The sequence below is a fragment of the Parasteatoda tepidariorum genome, chromosome 9 (genome assembly GCF_043381705.1).
Source record: "Parasteatoda tepidariorum isolate YZ-2023 chromosome 9, CAS_Ptep_4.0, whole genome shotgun sequence".
NCBI lineage: Eukaryota > Metazoa > Arthropoda > Arachnida > Araneae > Theridiidae > Parasteatoda > Parasteatoda tepidariorum.
In genome coordinates this window covers 46,804,878-46,820,055 of record NC_092212.1, presented here as the reverse complement: position 1 = coordinate 46,820,055, position 15,178 = coordinate 46,804,878, and the positions used below count along the sequence as shown (strand labels likewise).

General features: G+C 30.2%; 1 protein-coding gene across 1 annotated transcript; it reads left to right on the top strand.

Moving 5' to 3' along the window:
- The first annotated feature begins 98 nt into the window (after positions 1-98).
- LOC107438878 (Glutamyl-prolyl-tRNA synthetase) lies at positions 99-5,979 on the top strand. The gene has a single exon (XM_016051284.3). It carries the CDS (start codon positions 329-331, stop codon positions 5,294-5,296), a length of 4,968 nt encoding a protein of 1,655 aa, XP_015906770.2. The 5' UTR covers positions 99-328; the 3' UTR covers positions 5,297-5,979.
- The last annotated feature ends 9,199 nt before the right edge of the window (positions 5,980-15,178 follow it).

The following is a 15,178-nucleotide window of genomic DNA, read 5'->3' as shown; positions in this document are numbered from 1 at the left end:
AATAATTTACTTTATAGAAATGTATTTGCCCACCATTTGCGATTTATCAAAAGACGGGTGCTAGATGTGTCTTCTTTTGTCATTCGAAACTCGTCGCATATTTTACTCACTTCAGATGGAGTATTATTGCGAATTGCATCAGCTAGTGACGTTCTCAACTCAAGATAATTTTGATGTCTATTTTTCTTCTGCATGCTTTCTGATTCAACTTTCGGTGTTTTTGACACGTTGGAGTTTGATAATTTAAAGCGATCGCTTTCGTAAGAAATTATTTGACCTGGTGAGTTGATTATAGTGCTATCAGAATTTTCAACTCCTAAAATCCACCATGGTGGAACTAAAAAATATAAAAGTTACATGCACTAAAAGTGTGTCATCTCTTCCTATTCTTATTACATTTGAACTCACACCTTCAGGAGCGACTAGCATTGAGTACGGTAATGTGATAGGATTAGAAATCCATCGAAAACCATCTACAGAGTTGATAAATTTTACATCTGTGAATTCGATCTGTCGATTTCTGGCACGACAGTTTGCTCCTTCTCTTTATGGCAGTACTATATTGGAAAAAACTGAAATTGACCATTGGCTAGAAACTTGTAGTCGAAAATATTCTGTCAATGAATTCAAAGATTGTGTACAAAAGCTGGATTGCTCGTTAGTAATGGTAACTTTTCTAGTAGGAGATGCTATTACCTTAGCCGATATCTGTGTTGCTAGTACTTTGTTTAGCAATAAGCAGTTTCATAGCATGATCGCTGATAATACTCTACCATCAAATGTAAAGAGATGGTTTTCATATTTAAGTGAACAGCCTGCCTTTCAGAAGTATTTCAAAATGTTTCCGATGACTTCTGTCACTAATGCTAAAGAAAAGACTGAAGATAAAGGTAAATTCGTTGACTTGCCAGGCGCTGAAATGGGCAAAGTTGTGGTACGATTCCCACCAGAAGCAAGTGGTTTCTTGCATATTGGTCATGCCAAAGCTGCACTTCTAAATGCTCACTATCAAACAATGTTCAATGGAAAGTTAGTGTTTAGATTTGATGACACTAATCCAGAGAAAGAGAAGGAAGATTTCGAAAAAGTAATTTTGGAGGATGTTGCATTACTTCAAGTCAAACCAGACTTCTTTACTTATACATCAGACCACTTTGATGATATCTTAGGAAAATGTGAATCCTTAATTAAAAATGGCATGGCCTATGTTGATGATACAGATCCAGAGACTATGAAAAATGAACGTGAACAAAGAATGGAATCCAAAAATAGAAATAATGATGTTGCCAAAAATTGGAGCATGTGGGAAGAAATGAAAAAAGGTACAGCTTTTGGGAAAACTTGTTGTGTTAGAGCTAAAATTGATATGAAATCTGATAATGGATGTTTACGAGATCCTACTATTTATCGTTGTAAAGATATGCCTCACCCAAAAACGGGCAACAAATATAAAGTTTACCCAACCTATGATTTTGCCTGTCCAATTGTTGACAGTAAAGAAGGCGTAACTCATGCCTTGAGAACTACCGAATATCATGATCGGGATGAACAATTTTTTTGGTTTATTGATGCTTTGAAGTTGAGAAAATTGCATATCTATGAATATTCTAGGTTAAATATGACAAATACTGTTTTGTCTAAAAGAAAACTTACCTGGTTTGTCAATGAAGGATATGTTGATGGTTGGGATGATCCCAGAATGCCAACTGTCCGTGGTGTTCTACGAAGAGGAATGACAGTAGAAGGTTTGAAGCAATTTATCGTTGCTCAAGGCTCTTCACGTTCTGTAGTAGTGATGGAATGGGACAAGATCTGGGCTTTTAACAAGAAAGTCATTGATCCAATATCTCCTCGCTACAATGCTGTTGAGGTAAATGCTGTGTCTGTTATTGTTGAAAATGCTGTTTATCAAGAATTGCAGGTTGCTAAACATCCAAAAAACCCTGAACTGGGTACAAAAACTATCTTTGTTGGACCTAAACTTAAGATTGATAGGTTTGATGCAGAAGCTATGAAAATTGGAGAAAACGTCACCTTCATTAACTGGGGGAATCTTCTAATTAAACGTATAGAAAAGAGCTCTACTGGAGCTATTAATCTGGTTGTTACTGAGTTGAATCTTGAAAATAAAGACTATAAAAAGACTCTTAAAGTTACGTGGGTTGTTGATACTGAAAATATTCCTTTGACCCCATGTATGTGTGTTTATTTTAATCATCTTATCACTAAACCAGTTTTAGGTAAAGATGATGATTTTAAAAAATATTTAAATGACAGTACTAAGCTAGTTGTACATATGCTCGGTGATCCTGATCTTGCAAAATTAAAAAAGGGCGATATAATTCAAATTCAGAGAAAGGGTTTCTTTATATGTGATGAAACATATGATCCTGATACTTTGAGACATGTAAGTGTTGCTAAGCCTGTAGTATTGTTCTCGATTCCAGATGGAACCAAGGATACTTCATCCCTGCCCAGTCTAGTAAAACGTTTATGGTACAAAGAGGAAAGTGAGAAAGAAAAGATAATTAGTATGAAAGGAAAGGATTTTGAACGATCACCTCAAGACGAAGGGAAAGGTATTATACAAACTGGTGTTGAATTGCTGAGTAAAATAAAAGAGCAGGGTGATAAAGTTAGAAAAATCAAAAGTGATGGAGCTAGTAAAGAGACCATTGGTGCTGAAGTCAAAATATTGATGAAGTTAAAGGAAGATTTTAAAAATTGCATGGGCATGGAGTGGAAGCCTGATATTAAATTGGAAAACCCAGTAAGTGGCAATACAGTCTTGAAATCTAACAGTAGTTGTACAAACTCTGTATTTGAACTTGATCAACAAATCAGAGATCAGGGTGATCTTGTAAGAAAGCTAAAAAGCCAAAAGGCAGATAAAGCAGCAATTGACACTGAGGTAAAAAAACTTTTAAAACTGAAAACAGATTTTAAGGCTTGTTCTAATATTGATTGGAAACCTGATTTGAAGCTTGATGCTGGTGATAGTAACACAAATGTTAGCTGCAATTCATCTGGAAATGCAGACATTATAAGTATTGACCAGCAAATAAAAGATCAAGGCAATCTTGTTAGAAAACTAAAAAGTGAAAAAGCTGACAAAGCTGTGATTGATACTGCGGTAAAGAAACTTTTAAAATTAAAAGAAGAATTTAAAGCATGCTCAAAACTGGATTGGAAGCCTGATTTAAAGCTTGGTGTTACTGACTGTAACACTAGTACTGGCTGTGGTTCGTCAACCGGGGCTGATGATGTTTTAGAGCTGGATAAACAAATAAGAGCGCAAGGAGATGTTGTGAGGAAACTTAAAATTGAAAAGGCTGATAAGTCGATTATTGACACTGAAGTTAAAAAACTTCTAAAATTCAAGGAAGACTTCAAGAAAGTTTCTAATATGGATTGGAAGCCTGATGTAAAATTGGATGCTTTAAATAGTAAATCATGTAAAGAAGGTAATGATTTAGGTAAACCCTCATGTGATGCTTCAAATCTTGATCAACAAATAAGATCTCAAGGTGATCTGGTAAGAAAGCTGAAAACTGAAAAGGCTGAAAAATCTGTTATAGATACTGAAGTTAAAAAGTTGTTAAAACTAAAAGAAGAATTTAAAGCTGTTACTAATAGTGATTGGAAGCCAGATCAAAAACCAAATAATCCATTGAAGGAGTCCACTGTAGAGAAGCAAAAGAAACAAAATCAGAAAAATAATCCAGCACCTAAGAAAATTGAAAGTAAAGAGGAAGCTGATGGTGGTTTAAAGAAAGTTACTAGACTTGGATTAGAAGTAAAAAAAGAAGACAATTTAGCTGATTGGTATTCTCAAGTTTTGACAAAATCAGAAATGATTGAATATTATGATGTTAGTGGTTGTTATGTACTTCGTCCATGGGCATATAGCATATGGGAAGCAATTCAAAAGTTTTTTGATGCTGCTATCAAGGCAATGGGTGTTACTAATTGCTATTTTCCAATGTTTGTATCTTCGAATGTATTGGAAAAAGAAAAAACTCACATTGCAGATTTTGCTCCAGAAGTTGCTTGGGTTACAAAATCTGGTTCATCTGATTTAGAAAAACCAATTGCCATCAGGCCTACTAGTGAAACAGTAATGTACCCATCTTTTGCTAGATGGATTAGATCTCATAGAGATCTTCCATTGCAAGTAAATCAGTGGTGTAATGTCGTAAGATGGGAATTTTCAAATCCTCAACCATTTATTCGTACTAGAGAATTCCTATGGCAAGAAGGTCATACTGCTTTCGCATCTCAAAATGAAGCAGAGAAAGAAGTACTTGATATTTTGGAGCTTTATACTAAAGTGTATGAACATCTGTTAGCAGTGCCAGTCATCCAAGGTCGTAAAACAGAGAAAGAAAAATTTGCAGGAGCTGATTTTACAACAACTGTTGAATGTTATATAGCTGCTAGTGGTAGAGGTCTTCAAGGAGGTACATCACATCATTTAGGACAGAATTTCTCAAAAATGTTTGAAATAATGTATGAGGACCCTGAGACCAATGAAAAGAAATTTGTTTACCAGAATTCCTGGGGACTGAGTACCCGTGCTATTGGTGCTATGGTAATGATTCATGCAGATAACACTGGACTGGTGTTGCCTCCTCGTGTAGCTCTTCATCAGGTTGTTATAGTCCCATGTGGAATTACTGCTTCTTTATCTCAGGCCAACAAGGATACATTATTAGCCAAATGTAAAGAGTTCATGGCAACGTTGCAAACAGCCGGCATAGCAGTTAAAGGTGATTTTAGAGACAATTATTCCCCGGGATGGAAGTTCAATGACTGGGAATTGAAAGGTGTACCAATCAGAGTTGAAATAGGACCAAAGGACCTGGCTAAACAACAGTTTGTGGCAGTGAGGCGAGATACAGGGGAAAAGATAACTCTCAAAATGGATTCTGCTCCTCATTCAGTTAAAGAACTTTTGGATAATATTCACGATTGTATGTTTGCCAAAGCTAAAAAAGAAATGGATGAGCATGTTGTTGTAACCTACGATTTTAATGATTTGTGTAAAAAATTGAATCAGAAATGTATTATCATGGCACCTTTTTGTGGTGATAAAGAGTGTGAAGGTAGCATTAAAAAAGAAAGTGCTGCTAAATCTGCAGCAGAAATTGATGATCCTAGAGCTCCATCAATGGGTGCTAAAAGCTTGTGTATACCATTTAAGCAGCCAGCCAAATTAGAACCTAAAACAAAATGCATAAATCCCTGTTGTAATAGAAAACCAATTAATTTTACATTATTTGGTAGAAGTTATTAAGTTAATTGTTAATTTAAATGTCAGAATTAAGAACTATTAAATTATTTGTAAGAAATAAAAAGACATACATTCATTAATACATCTGTTGGGTTTTCATGCTTTTTTTTTATATAAATTTTTGCGTTGGTTAGTGTGTGACAATACATTTTCTGTTTTTTTATGTGTAGTTTAAAAATTTTCAGGAGTCTTAAATATATTAATAAATGTATTATTTGATTGCATTAAAGTAACTATTGAGTTTGATTATTGAAACTTTTATTTAAAAACTGAAATTTATATTGAATCTTGTGCCATAATTAAATTGTGTTGAAATATATATGTCCATTGTTATTTTTAAATTTTACATGCTAAATTATATTTGAATTTTGCACTTAGTTCAAAATATTTTTAATAAGTAAATATTATTTTAAATTATCCTGAGAGTTTATATTTTTATAATTTTAAATTCTTTTGACCATTTTTAAAAATTTCTGATTGTAATATAATGGGCTATAAAAACATTGTATCTGTCTTTTTAAAGTAAAATATTTCAGTTATTTATTATTTTTTTTTGTAATGCTATAGATTGTTTTTTGTTTAGAGCATTATGTTTCTTTTAAAAGATATTTATAAAGTTACATAACATTTGTTTTTAATGTTTAAAAATAAATGAAAACTTTGAATAAAACCTAATTTCTCTCATACTAATTGTTTGAAATTATTTATTGTTTAAGATGGGCTATCATTTCTGTTGATTTTGAATTTGTTAACTAATGAGATGTTTTTTTTAATTTCATATTTTTCTCTTTTATATCTAATTTAAATGTATGTGATGATGAAAGTGGCCACAAAATGGGAAAAAGTTGGGCAATTTTATCAATCTAGAAATGTCATGTAAATTTAGATAAAATTATCAAAAAATTAGGAAAATGAATTAATTTTGAGTCCAAGATAAAATAAAGTCCAAGATTTTTCCTAAAGAAATGGACTTGTAAGTATTTTACAATTAATGCAATTCTAATCGCCAATATAAATATTTTTTATTATATTTTATCATAACAAGATATAACAGAAAAATTAATGATAAAATTTTTGTCACAGATTACAAAAATCAGGGATATTCAATAAAATTAGGCTGGAAAAGTCGGAATTTTTTAAATGTTTGTGGCCATCCTCAATGATTCTATTGGGTGAACAAGAATAGTGTTATAGTGATTGCTTGCTTTTTTTTGCTCTCTGATGTATTTAACAATATTGTTTTTTACAATATTTAACTATAGGGGTAAAAATTAAGAAAATTTGAATGACTAGAATATATTACTATGCATTTTTACTGGTCTGATATTTTTTACTTGTCTCTGTTTTTATTCATTTTTACCATTAACAAAAAATAATCTGTCTCATCTTAATCCTATTCTAAACATTGCATAGACAGTTTTTAATAGCACATTGCAGATAGTTTTTAAGGTCTAATATTAAATTCTACTTTTTTTTTCTCAGTTTATCACTGATTAAAAGGAAAATATCTTTAAAAAAAACAAACCTTATCTGTATAAATGATATAGATAATATAAATTTTGAATGTTCAAAAAGGTAACAGGGAGAATGTGTTATGTTTATAACAAGATGAAATAAGCTATTCAGTGAATATTAAATAGACCAAAATGCGAAACTGAAAGTCGAGAAACCAAAGCAGCATACTTTTCCTTTACATCGATTACTGTTCTGGAGGGCCACCATTAATTTTGTGCCTTGTATGGTTATTATGAGCAGAATTGACAGATTTTTTACTTGTCTCTGTTTTTATTCATTTTTACAATTGACTCTGCCTGTCTCATCTTAATTCTACTGTAATGTCTATGTATTGCATAGACATTTTTTAATAGCACATTGCAGATGGTTTTTAAGGTCTAATATTAAATTCTACTTTTTTTTCTCAGTTTATTGCAGGTTGGAAGGAAAATATCTTTAAAAAAAAAGGAACCTTATCTGTGTAAATTATATAGATAATATAAAATTTTAAAGTTCAATTGCAAGAAGTGCATATTCCTAAGAATTCTTTTCTATTGAAGCCTTTACTTTTAATTTTTTCCTTTTTTAAATTTAGATTTTTTGCAGTTGTAAAACAAACTCCATATATTACTCCAATAAATAAACAAAAATATAACCTAATTTTTTAATAGTATGAAAAATATAATAAAAATAGAATTTTAATAGTTCAAAAATTCCTTGAAAAGATGAGAGCTCTCAATAAAATGAAGTGATAAAAGAAACTATAAATATATTGTGAAATTCTCCTTTTTAAGACTGTTCTTTCTTTTTAATTTAATTTTATTCTTCACAAAACATCAAGTATTTTTTTAAAAGTATTTTTAACTTTTTAATAAATTTCTTAACATTTTTTAAAATTTTATTGAAGATTTATCAATCAAATCTAAATGCATACATTTTTAGTTGAAAGTAATGCTGAATTTAATGTAAAATGAGGATCAAGATGAAGTTATATGGCATTTTATGGATTATAAAATCTTATTCTTCGTCTTTTTTTTTGAAGAAGAGAGTTAGAATTTGGTTATTATTATTATTTTTTTTTGTGTGCAAAATTAGTTAATTTAATGATTATAGTTATCTGATAATAACCGACAACAAAATAATTTTGAAATTTTACTAAACATAGCTAGTATTTAAAATAAAATCAAAGTTATGCTTGTTTAAGATTATTTTATTATTTGATATTATTCATATGCAAACAAAGTTTCTATATAAATTAATTGTTTGTTAGTTAAATTTATATTTTACTTTGTTATTCTTCCTCTCGTTAAAAGAAAAAAAAAGGCTGAGTTTGGCAGAACAATACCTTCTGTTTGCACACTATAAAAAAGTGAGCCATTTTCATGAAATCTTTATATAATTGCATACATTCTTTTGCCAAATGTGTATGTTTTCTGAATATTTGTTTGATGCCATAGAACAGAAATGGCAAATCAATAGCATGCATACCACTAGGTGGCATGTTTCACGTATTTCAGTGTCATGCGAAAAGTATATGTTGAACTACTTTTATTTAGTTTCATTCACTGAATGCACCATTATTTTTCATAGCTGACCGAATTCTGAGTTTACGAGGCAGTCTTGTAATTTTGAACCCAACCCATAACACAAGGGAACTCCTGGATCAAGTATTTAGGGAAACTAATATTCGTGGAGGACTTTTTAATGGAACTAACATGCATTTGTGTTACATGGAGAGGAAAACCTCCCTCGATTAGCTTGATGGCAAGTGGATTGCAACCCATGATCCATCTACCAATGAGGATATTTTAAGTCAGCACTGGGGTCGGTTCAAACTGGGAGCAGAATTCGTACCAACAAGCCACCGCTGCGATTGAAACTTGGTCACCTTATTAAGAGGGTAATGTTATTTCTCCTAAGTTACTGAAGACAACATTTAAAGAAAAAAATAAACTTCATTACTTGCGGTTATGAGAAGCAGATTCAGAAACATGCACCATTTTTTACGCCCTGTTTTGATTTTCCAGGATGTAAAGGTGACTTAATGTTCTCTTGACCATTAAGTGTGTTTTCTCAAACCAATAAATACTACTCACTGTTAAAATATCAAAATAGTTTCGAAAAATTTGCCAATTGTCCACCTTAGCATTAGCAATTTTCATACTCTGAACTTTCAGTGTATTGGACCAAATAAGTTCATTTATTAAATTGTCTATAAATAGCTCTTGACATATATGGATACTTTAAAATAAATTGCTACTCACTAATTAGTAAGAAACTAGTTTTAAATGAATTTCGCTTTGGAAAATTTATATGAAAGAAATCACAAAGAAATGATTCTTGCTGTAGTAATTTTCATATTATGAAATTAGCGTGCATGTAATTAGCGTGAAATTAGCATAATTATGTAAATATTTTTTGACATAGATGATTGTTTTCTATCAAATTGATGATCACTTTTTAATACGAGACTAGTTTCAAGCGAATTCAGTGTTCAAAAAATTATAAAAAATCAACAAAAAGTCTACTTTTGTGGTTATGATTTTCATAGTTATAAATTAGCGTGTATTGAGCAAAACAAGTTCTTTGTTTAAATTTTCTATAAATATTTCCTGACTTATATAGTTTTTTTTAAAAAACAAATTGGCACTAACTTTTTAGTATGAAACTAGTTTTAAATGCATTCAATTATTTCTTAAAAAAATATATAAAATATTTGCTAAGTATCCACCCTTATGGTGCCGACAACGAAACTTGAAGACATAGAAGTACCCTCTATATAGAATCATGGTTCTTGTACGCGATGGTGAATTAATTCTAATACGACGGTAGTAGAATTGCAATGAAATTTGAATTCTTATAAAATCATCATTAACGTAATGGGATACATGCAAGTGTGGGTATCTCAATCCTGATTGGTTGTTGAAACGTGGTATTTGTTTGCGTTAGCAACTGTTCTTTCCATTCTATTTCGAGTAAGCCAAGCCCATCAAGTATAAATTCTCTTAAGTAACACAGTTTATATTCTTTCTCAAAGATTTCAATTCTTTCACTATATATTTACACAGAGATTTAACATAAAGACAGGCACGAAGCCATGTGGAACATAAATAAACTGATTATGCATCGAAGTTAAGTAAAAGTAGACGAGAAAGAAATATATTTTAACTAATTCGATATATTTTAACTAGTACGGCTCTGTATTTAATTAACTTGTTAACATTGTAACCTATGTAGAGATGTGCTATGTGCTTCGTGGCTCGACATAGATGTTTTCGATTTTATTGCTCTTTTCCGCTCTCCGTTATAAATAATACAGGAAATAAAGAAATGAGAAAAGAATGTTATTTCGCAGGACAATTCGCTTGGGGTAAAAATAAAGCACGCTCGGAATCTATACCCTTTACTCCCTCCATCAAATCATTTCTACTGATTTCGGTCGAAAGCAATGCTTCGGATTCGCTGCTTTGAGACTCTCTTGATCAATTTCAAAGCTTAAATGGAAAGAAAAAAAATTCTTATGCTTAAATTACTAATAGTCGTTTTTTTTTTTTTTTAATAATTTAATGTGGACTTCCTTTATGAAAAAAAAGCAAATGACAAAATCAAGCAGACGATTTTTCAATATGTGAAGGCAAGCATTTTTTTTAAAGTCACCAAATTAATTTGCAAACAGAAAACGATTTTAGACTTTAATTTCTTCAACAAATAATAATTATAAAACAGCAGACGATTTTTTTTTTTCCTTTTGTGAAACTCAACTTTGATTCAGCTCGAATTATGTTTTAGAATGATCGAAATGTGCTATTCTTCATATTATGAGAATTATTTTGTCAATTATTTACTTATTTTCTTCGATTGAAGTGAAAAATTGCGTTAAAACAACGGGGGAAAAAACTCTCTGACAATAATGTCGGAATTATTTTTTTAGTTTTGTGTTTAATTATTGTTGATTGATATCAACAAATGAATTGGAAGACCTAAAATCAAAATCTTCTACATCTGAAGATCTACAAATCCATATATCAATTTGATACAAGACATAGTATGCAGGTATTTTCAGTTATATTGTTTTCTATTTAAAAAATATTTTGAATGATTTATTAACGTAGAGTGTATATTATTGAGTTGAAATGCACTAGAATTAATCTTAAACAGTAATAAGTAGTAATTTAATTAAGATGTAATTTTAATTACAAAGTATTGAAAATAAAATGATAGCACATGGAAACCTTATAATTTATCAACATGATAAATAAAAAGCGTTTTTTTAAAATTATTATTAACAAAGTAAAGCATTAAAGAGATAAATGATATTTTTTACGTTAAGTCTGTGCAAAGCCATTTAAATAGAGCTTGAAGTATTAAAATGTGAATAATTTTCTTGCATATTGTAGTTTTGACTTTAAATAACGATATTCAGAATATTTATACGCGACAATTTTTGATCAATCAGAATAAGCGAATTATTATTATTATTATAGACCTATGGAATTTAAATCCAGATTTCCTTTTACGATATGATTCTTTACATGGACCTATTTAAAATGTAAAGCTGTAAATAAATTTCTATTTGTCTTTATGTAATCGAAACTTTAATTGTATCGTAATTGTTTTTGATACTATAGAATATGATCCCTCAGGGAATAAGTTTTATCGTTCATGGATGAGCCCTCCGTTCATTTGATTTTAATCGCTTGATTCGAATAATGATTTGAATAACTTAATTCGAATAGAGATTTGAATAACTTGAATTCAAATAGAGTTAAAATCACTAGATTTAAATCAATGATCTGAATCACTCGTTTCGAACAGTGAAACTTAATTTATAAAAACGCAACGAAAACTTATGAAATAAAATTAAAGTTATCTATCAAGCCATGGAAAAATTATGGTAAATTTCGAATGCCACATTTTAAATGATACGATATGTATAATATGCATAAGTCCGTTGATGATACGATATGATTAACTCCGAACTTCTAACTCCGATTATGGTAAATCTGACAGTATGCAGCCGCTCTGATATATGCAAAGAATATTAAAAAAAAAAGTTTGTATATTAGATGCGTAGGATGGTAATATTAGAGTACTTAGCCGTTTCGGATGGTGGTAAAAATCTATTAACACAAAACCTATATTATACACCTTGGTATAATAGGTTCTCATTAACAAAGTTGACAGCAAACCGGAAGTATTTAATACCGCATTCAATTAAGCATGATAGGAGTCAATAAGAGTTGGGTGATTTTTTACGGCATTCGAAATATGCATCGATGTTAATTCGTTTGCTAAATATTATAAAAATATTAGTGTCACTACTAATTTTTTTGGGATTATAATTTACTAATTTTGGTCACAGGTGCAAATTGAAATGGAAAATAATTTATTAAAATGCTAAATTATTGGAGGAAAGGTACTTATTCATGTATATACTCCGTAAAAAATTGCCATATTGTAATTGACGCTAGTGATACTTAACTAATTTTGATAGTAGGTACAGATGGAAATAAAAAAAAATAAGTTATGTACTGAAAAACTAAATTAATGGAGAAAAGGTATTTTTTTTCATCTAGAAGAATCATAAGAAATCCCCTTATCATTATTGACGCCAATAATGATTTATTAATTTTAGCAATGAATAGTAATGCTAATTGGTGCTTTTACGGCCCATAAAAGGAATATGTATAAGAGAAAATTATTGATTAAGGTTATTTTTGACTATCGAGCTTTTTTAATTTTGTTAACCTCGAGCAAGAGCATTATGCCAAATAATACTGAATATAATTATCTTTATTTTGGAGGGATGAACTTCTCAAAACATAATTTGCTTTGTCTGATAGCATAAAACCATTGGGAAGGGCAATAAATAATAAATATTAAAAAATGGAATTGTTTTTCCGTTTTGTGCATGATTTCGTAGTGATGATAAATACCTACTGATTTATTGATCATTTGCTTTTTGTCTCATGTACGAAGAACGGTTATTCAGCTAGTTATAAATTAACTCTTTAGTTTATGAAAGAAATTTCCAGAACCATAGTGAAATTATATATACACTCATGGACAAAAAAATTAGCGCACCGAGAAGGAGTCGTCAAAATGAAACGAAATTTTACAAACGTAATGACTACTTTGATACAGTCAAACCCCGCTATAGTGAACCTTCAAGGGACTGAAATTTCGGTTCACTATAACCGGGAGTTCACTATATCCGTTACGCATGCAATTTAACTAATGGTTCTCGAACTCCACCCTTTTATTACACATTATTTAAATAAATGACTGAAAAATATTATGCAGTAGCAAAAAAAGTGTTATTTTTCATTACTCTTCGTCTTGCGTACAAAATAAATATTAGTAATCTTTAGCTGATGAGCAATCCTCAACATCAGATATGGAAACACTTCCCATCTCCGCTTTTTAAACCTATCTAACCTGCCATTCGAGCACATAAAAGTAGCCTCATAAAATCGCTTAGCAAATTCATCGACATTTGTCCAGATACTGGAAGATTGCGGCTTCTTCGATTTGTGAACCACTTCAGCAATGCTTTTTCAACGTCCTTCTGATCTGCTCTTTTCTCAACTTTTTTCTGCCAGCTAAATTTTTTTCATGAGCAGAAAATATTGATTGCCTATTTTTCCATATGTTATAAACTGCAGATTTGGACAGTTTATATTCCCTACAAATATCAGCTTGATTGCATCTATTTCAATTTTTCTGATTATTGAGGGCCTTATCAACACATATTAGTGTCCAACTCTTTAACCAATAATGAATAATTACTCATTCCCTCTGACAGAAAATGCATAATGATCCCACTTACATCTTACAGGTGCATCATCTGCCTGGGTTGGAAACATCTGCTTGGTTTGTTTAGGCAAGGGAAAGTGAGATAAAAGAAGCAAGCAGGAAAAATGCTTATCGCTACATTACCCTCTATAAATGGTTTTAAAAATCGGTATATGTATTTATTTTGAAGCAGAAATTTCCAAATTATTACAAAAAAATGAGAGAGAAAATCAGTCGAAGACAGAAAGAAGTTCCTTATATCCAACTTCCTCACTTTTTTGGTTCACTATATCCACAAAAAATAACACTATACGTGTATGGCAAGGCACGGAATCAAAACTTTCGTTCACTATATCCGGGTGTTCACTATAGCGGGGTTTGACTGTATAAGTATATCAAGAAAGATAAGAAAAGTATAAGTATATAAGAAAATCAAAGAAAAACGATAATCTTTGATTTTCTAATAATTTACTTATATCAAAGTAGTCATTACGTACGTAAAATTTCGTTTCATTTTGACGACTCCTTCTTGGTGCGCTAATTTTTTTGTCAATGAGTGCATATTTTCATGAATTGTAAATACACATACTATAAGAATATACAAATGATCATGTCTTAATATTGATATGATCATTTGTATTTTACAATCAAGGGATTCTTTTCGTGTCTTATAATGTACAAAAAATTATCAACTTTTATCCTTATTATACTTTATTTTTCTAATCCACCGGAATGAGATCATAAATTTTAAACGCTAATTTTTTAAGAAATGCATGCCTATTTAATATAAGCGTTTAATGGGTATGCAGAAATGTTCCTTAAATTTAATTAATAAATGTGAATTAATTTATTTATTGTATGAACAAAAATAAACATATCATGTAAACCAATATGTACAATAAGCATCCACATTTTATTAATATAAAGTTTTATTATATCATTTTACTCTTTTTGCATATTACAAAATTTTTATCGATTGAAATATTAGCAAGCAGAAACAAGATTCTCATATATTATAAAATTTTTTTTTTTTTGAAATGCATAATATTAGTTTATTTCAAGTGTCATGACAATTTTATTTAACTGAAAATATAAAATAACTGAAATTTTCTCTTTTAATTCTCTTTTCCGGCATGAATAAAAATATTCATGCCGGACAAGACTGGTTTTTCAACCACTAAGCGATTGCATAGTTTAAAACTAACTCAAAAGTAAAATATTCTTCCTGGACCACCTGTTCTAAGAAAAATAGTAATAATTGACTAATTCGATGAAATGTTTTGGATTTCAATCGACATTCTAAATTAATCAACATTAAAACTTCATCTTTAACATTGATATTTATGGAAGAGGTAGAGTAGAGTAGAGGAAACAGGTAGAGTTTACAATAAAATCTTAAAATGAAATGGCGGAATTTTTTCCTAATCTTTTAAAATAATCATCTTAGGCAAACTTTTTTTACAGTGAAATATTTATTTTCGCTAAAGAGACTTTTTCTAAAAAAATAATGTACATCATGATATTTATTTTAAAATAAATATTGATTCTGTAATACGAAATAAAATGGTACATCCTGAATAACTTGATTTTTTTAAT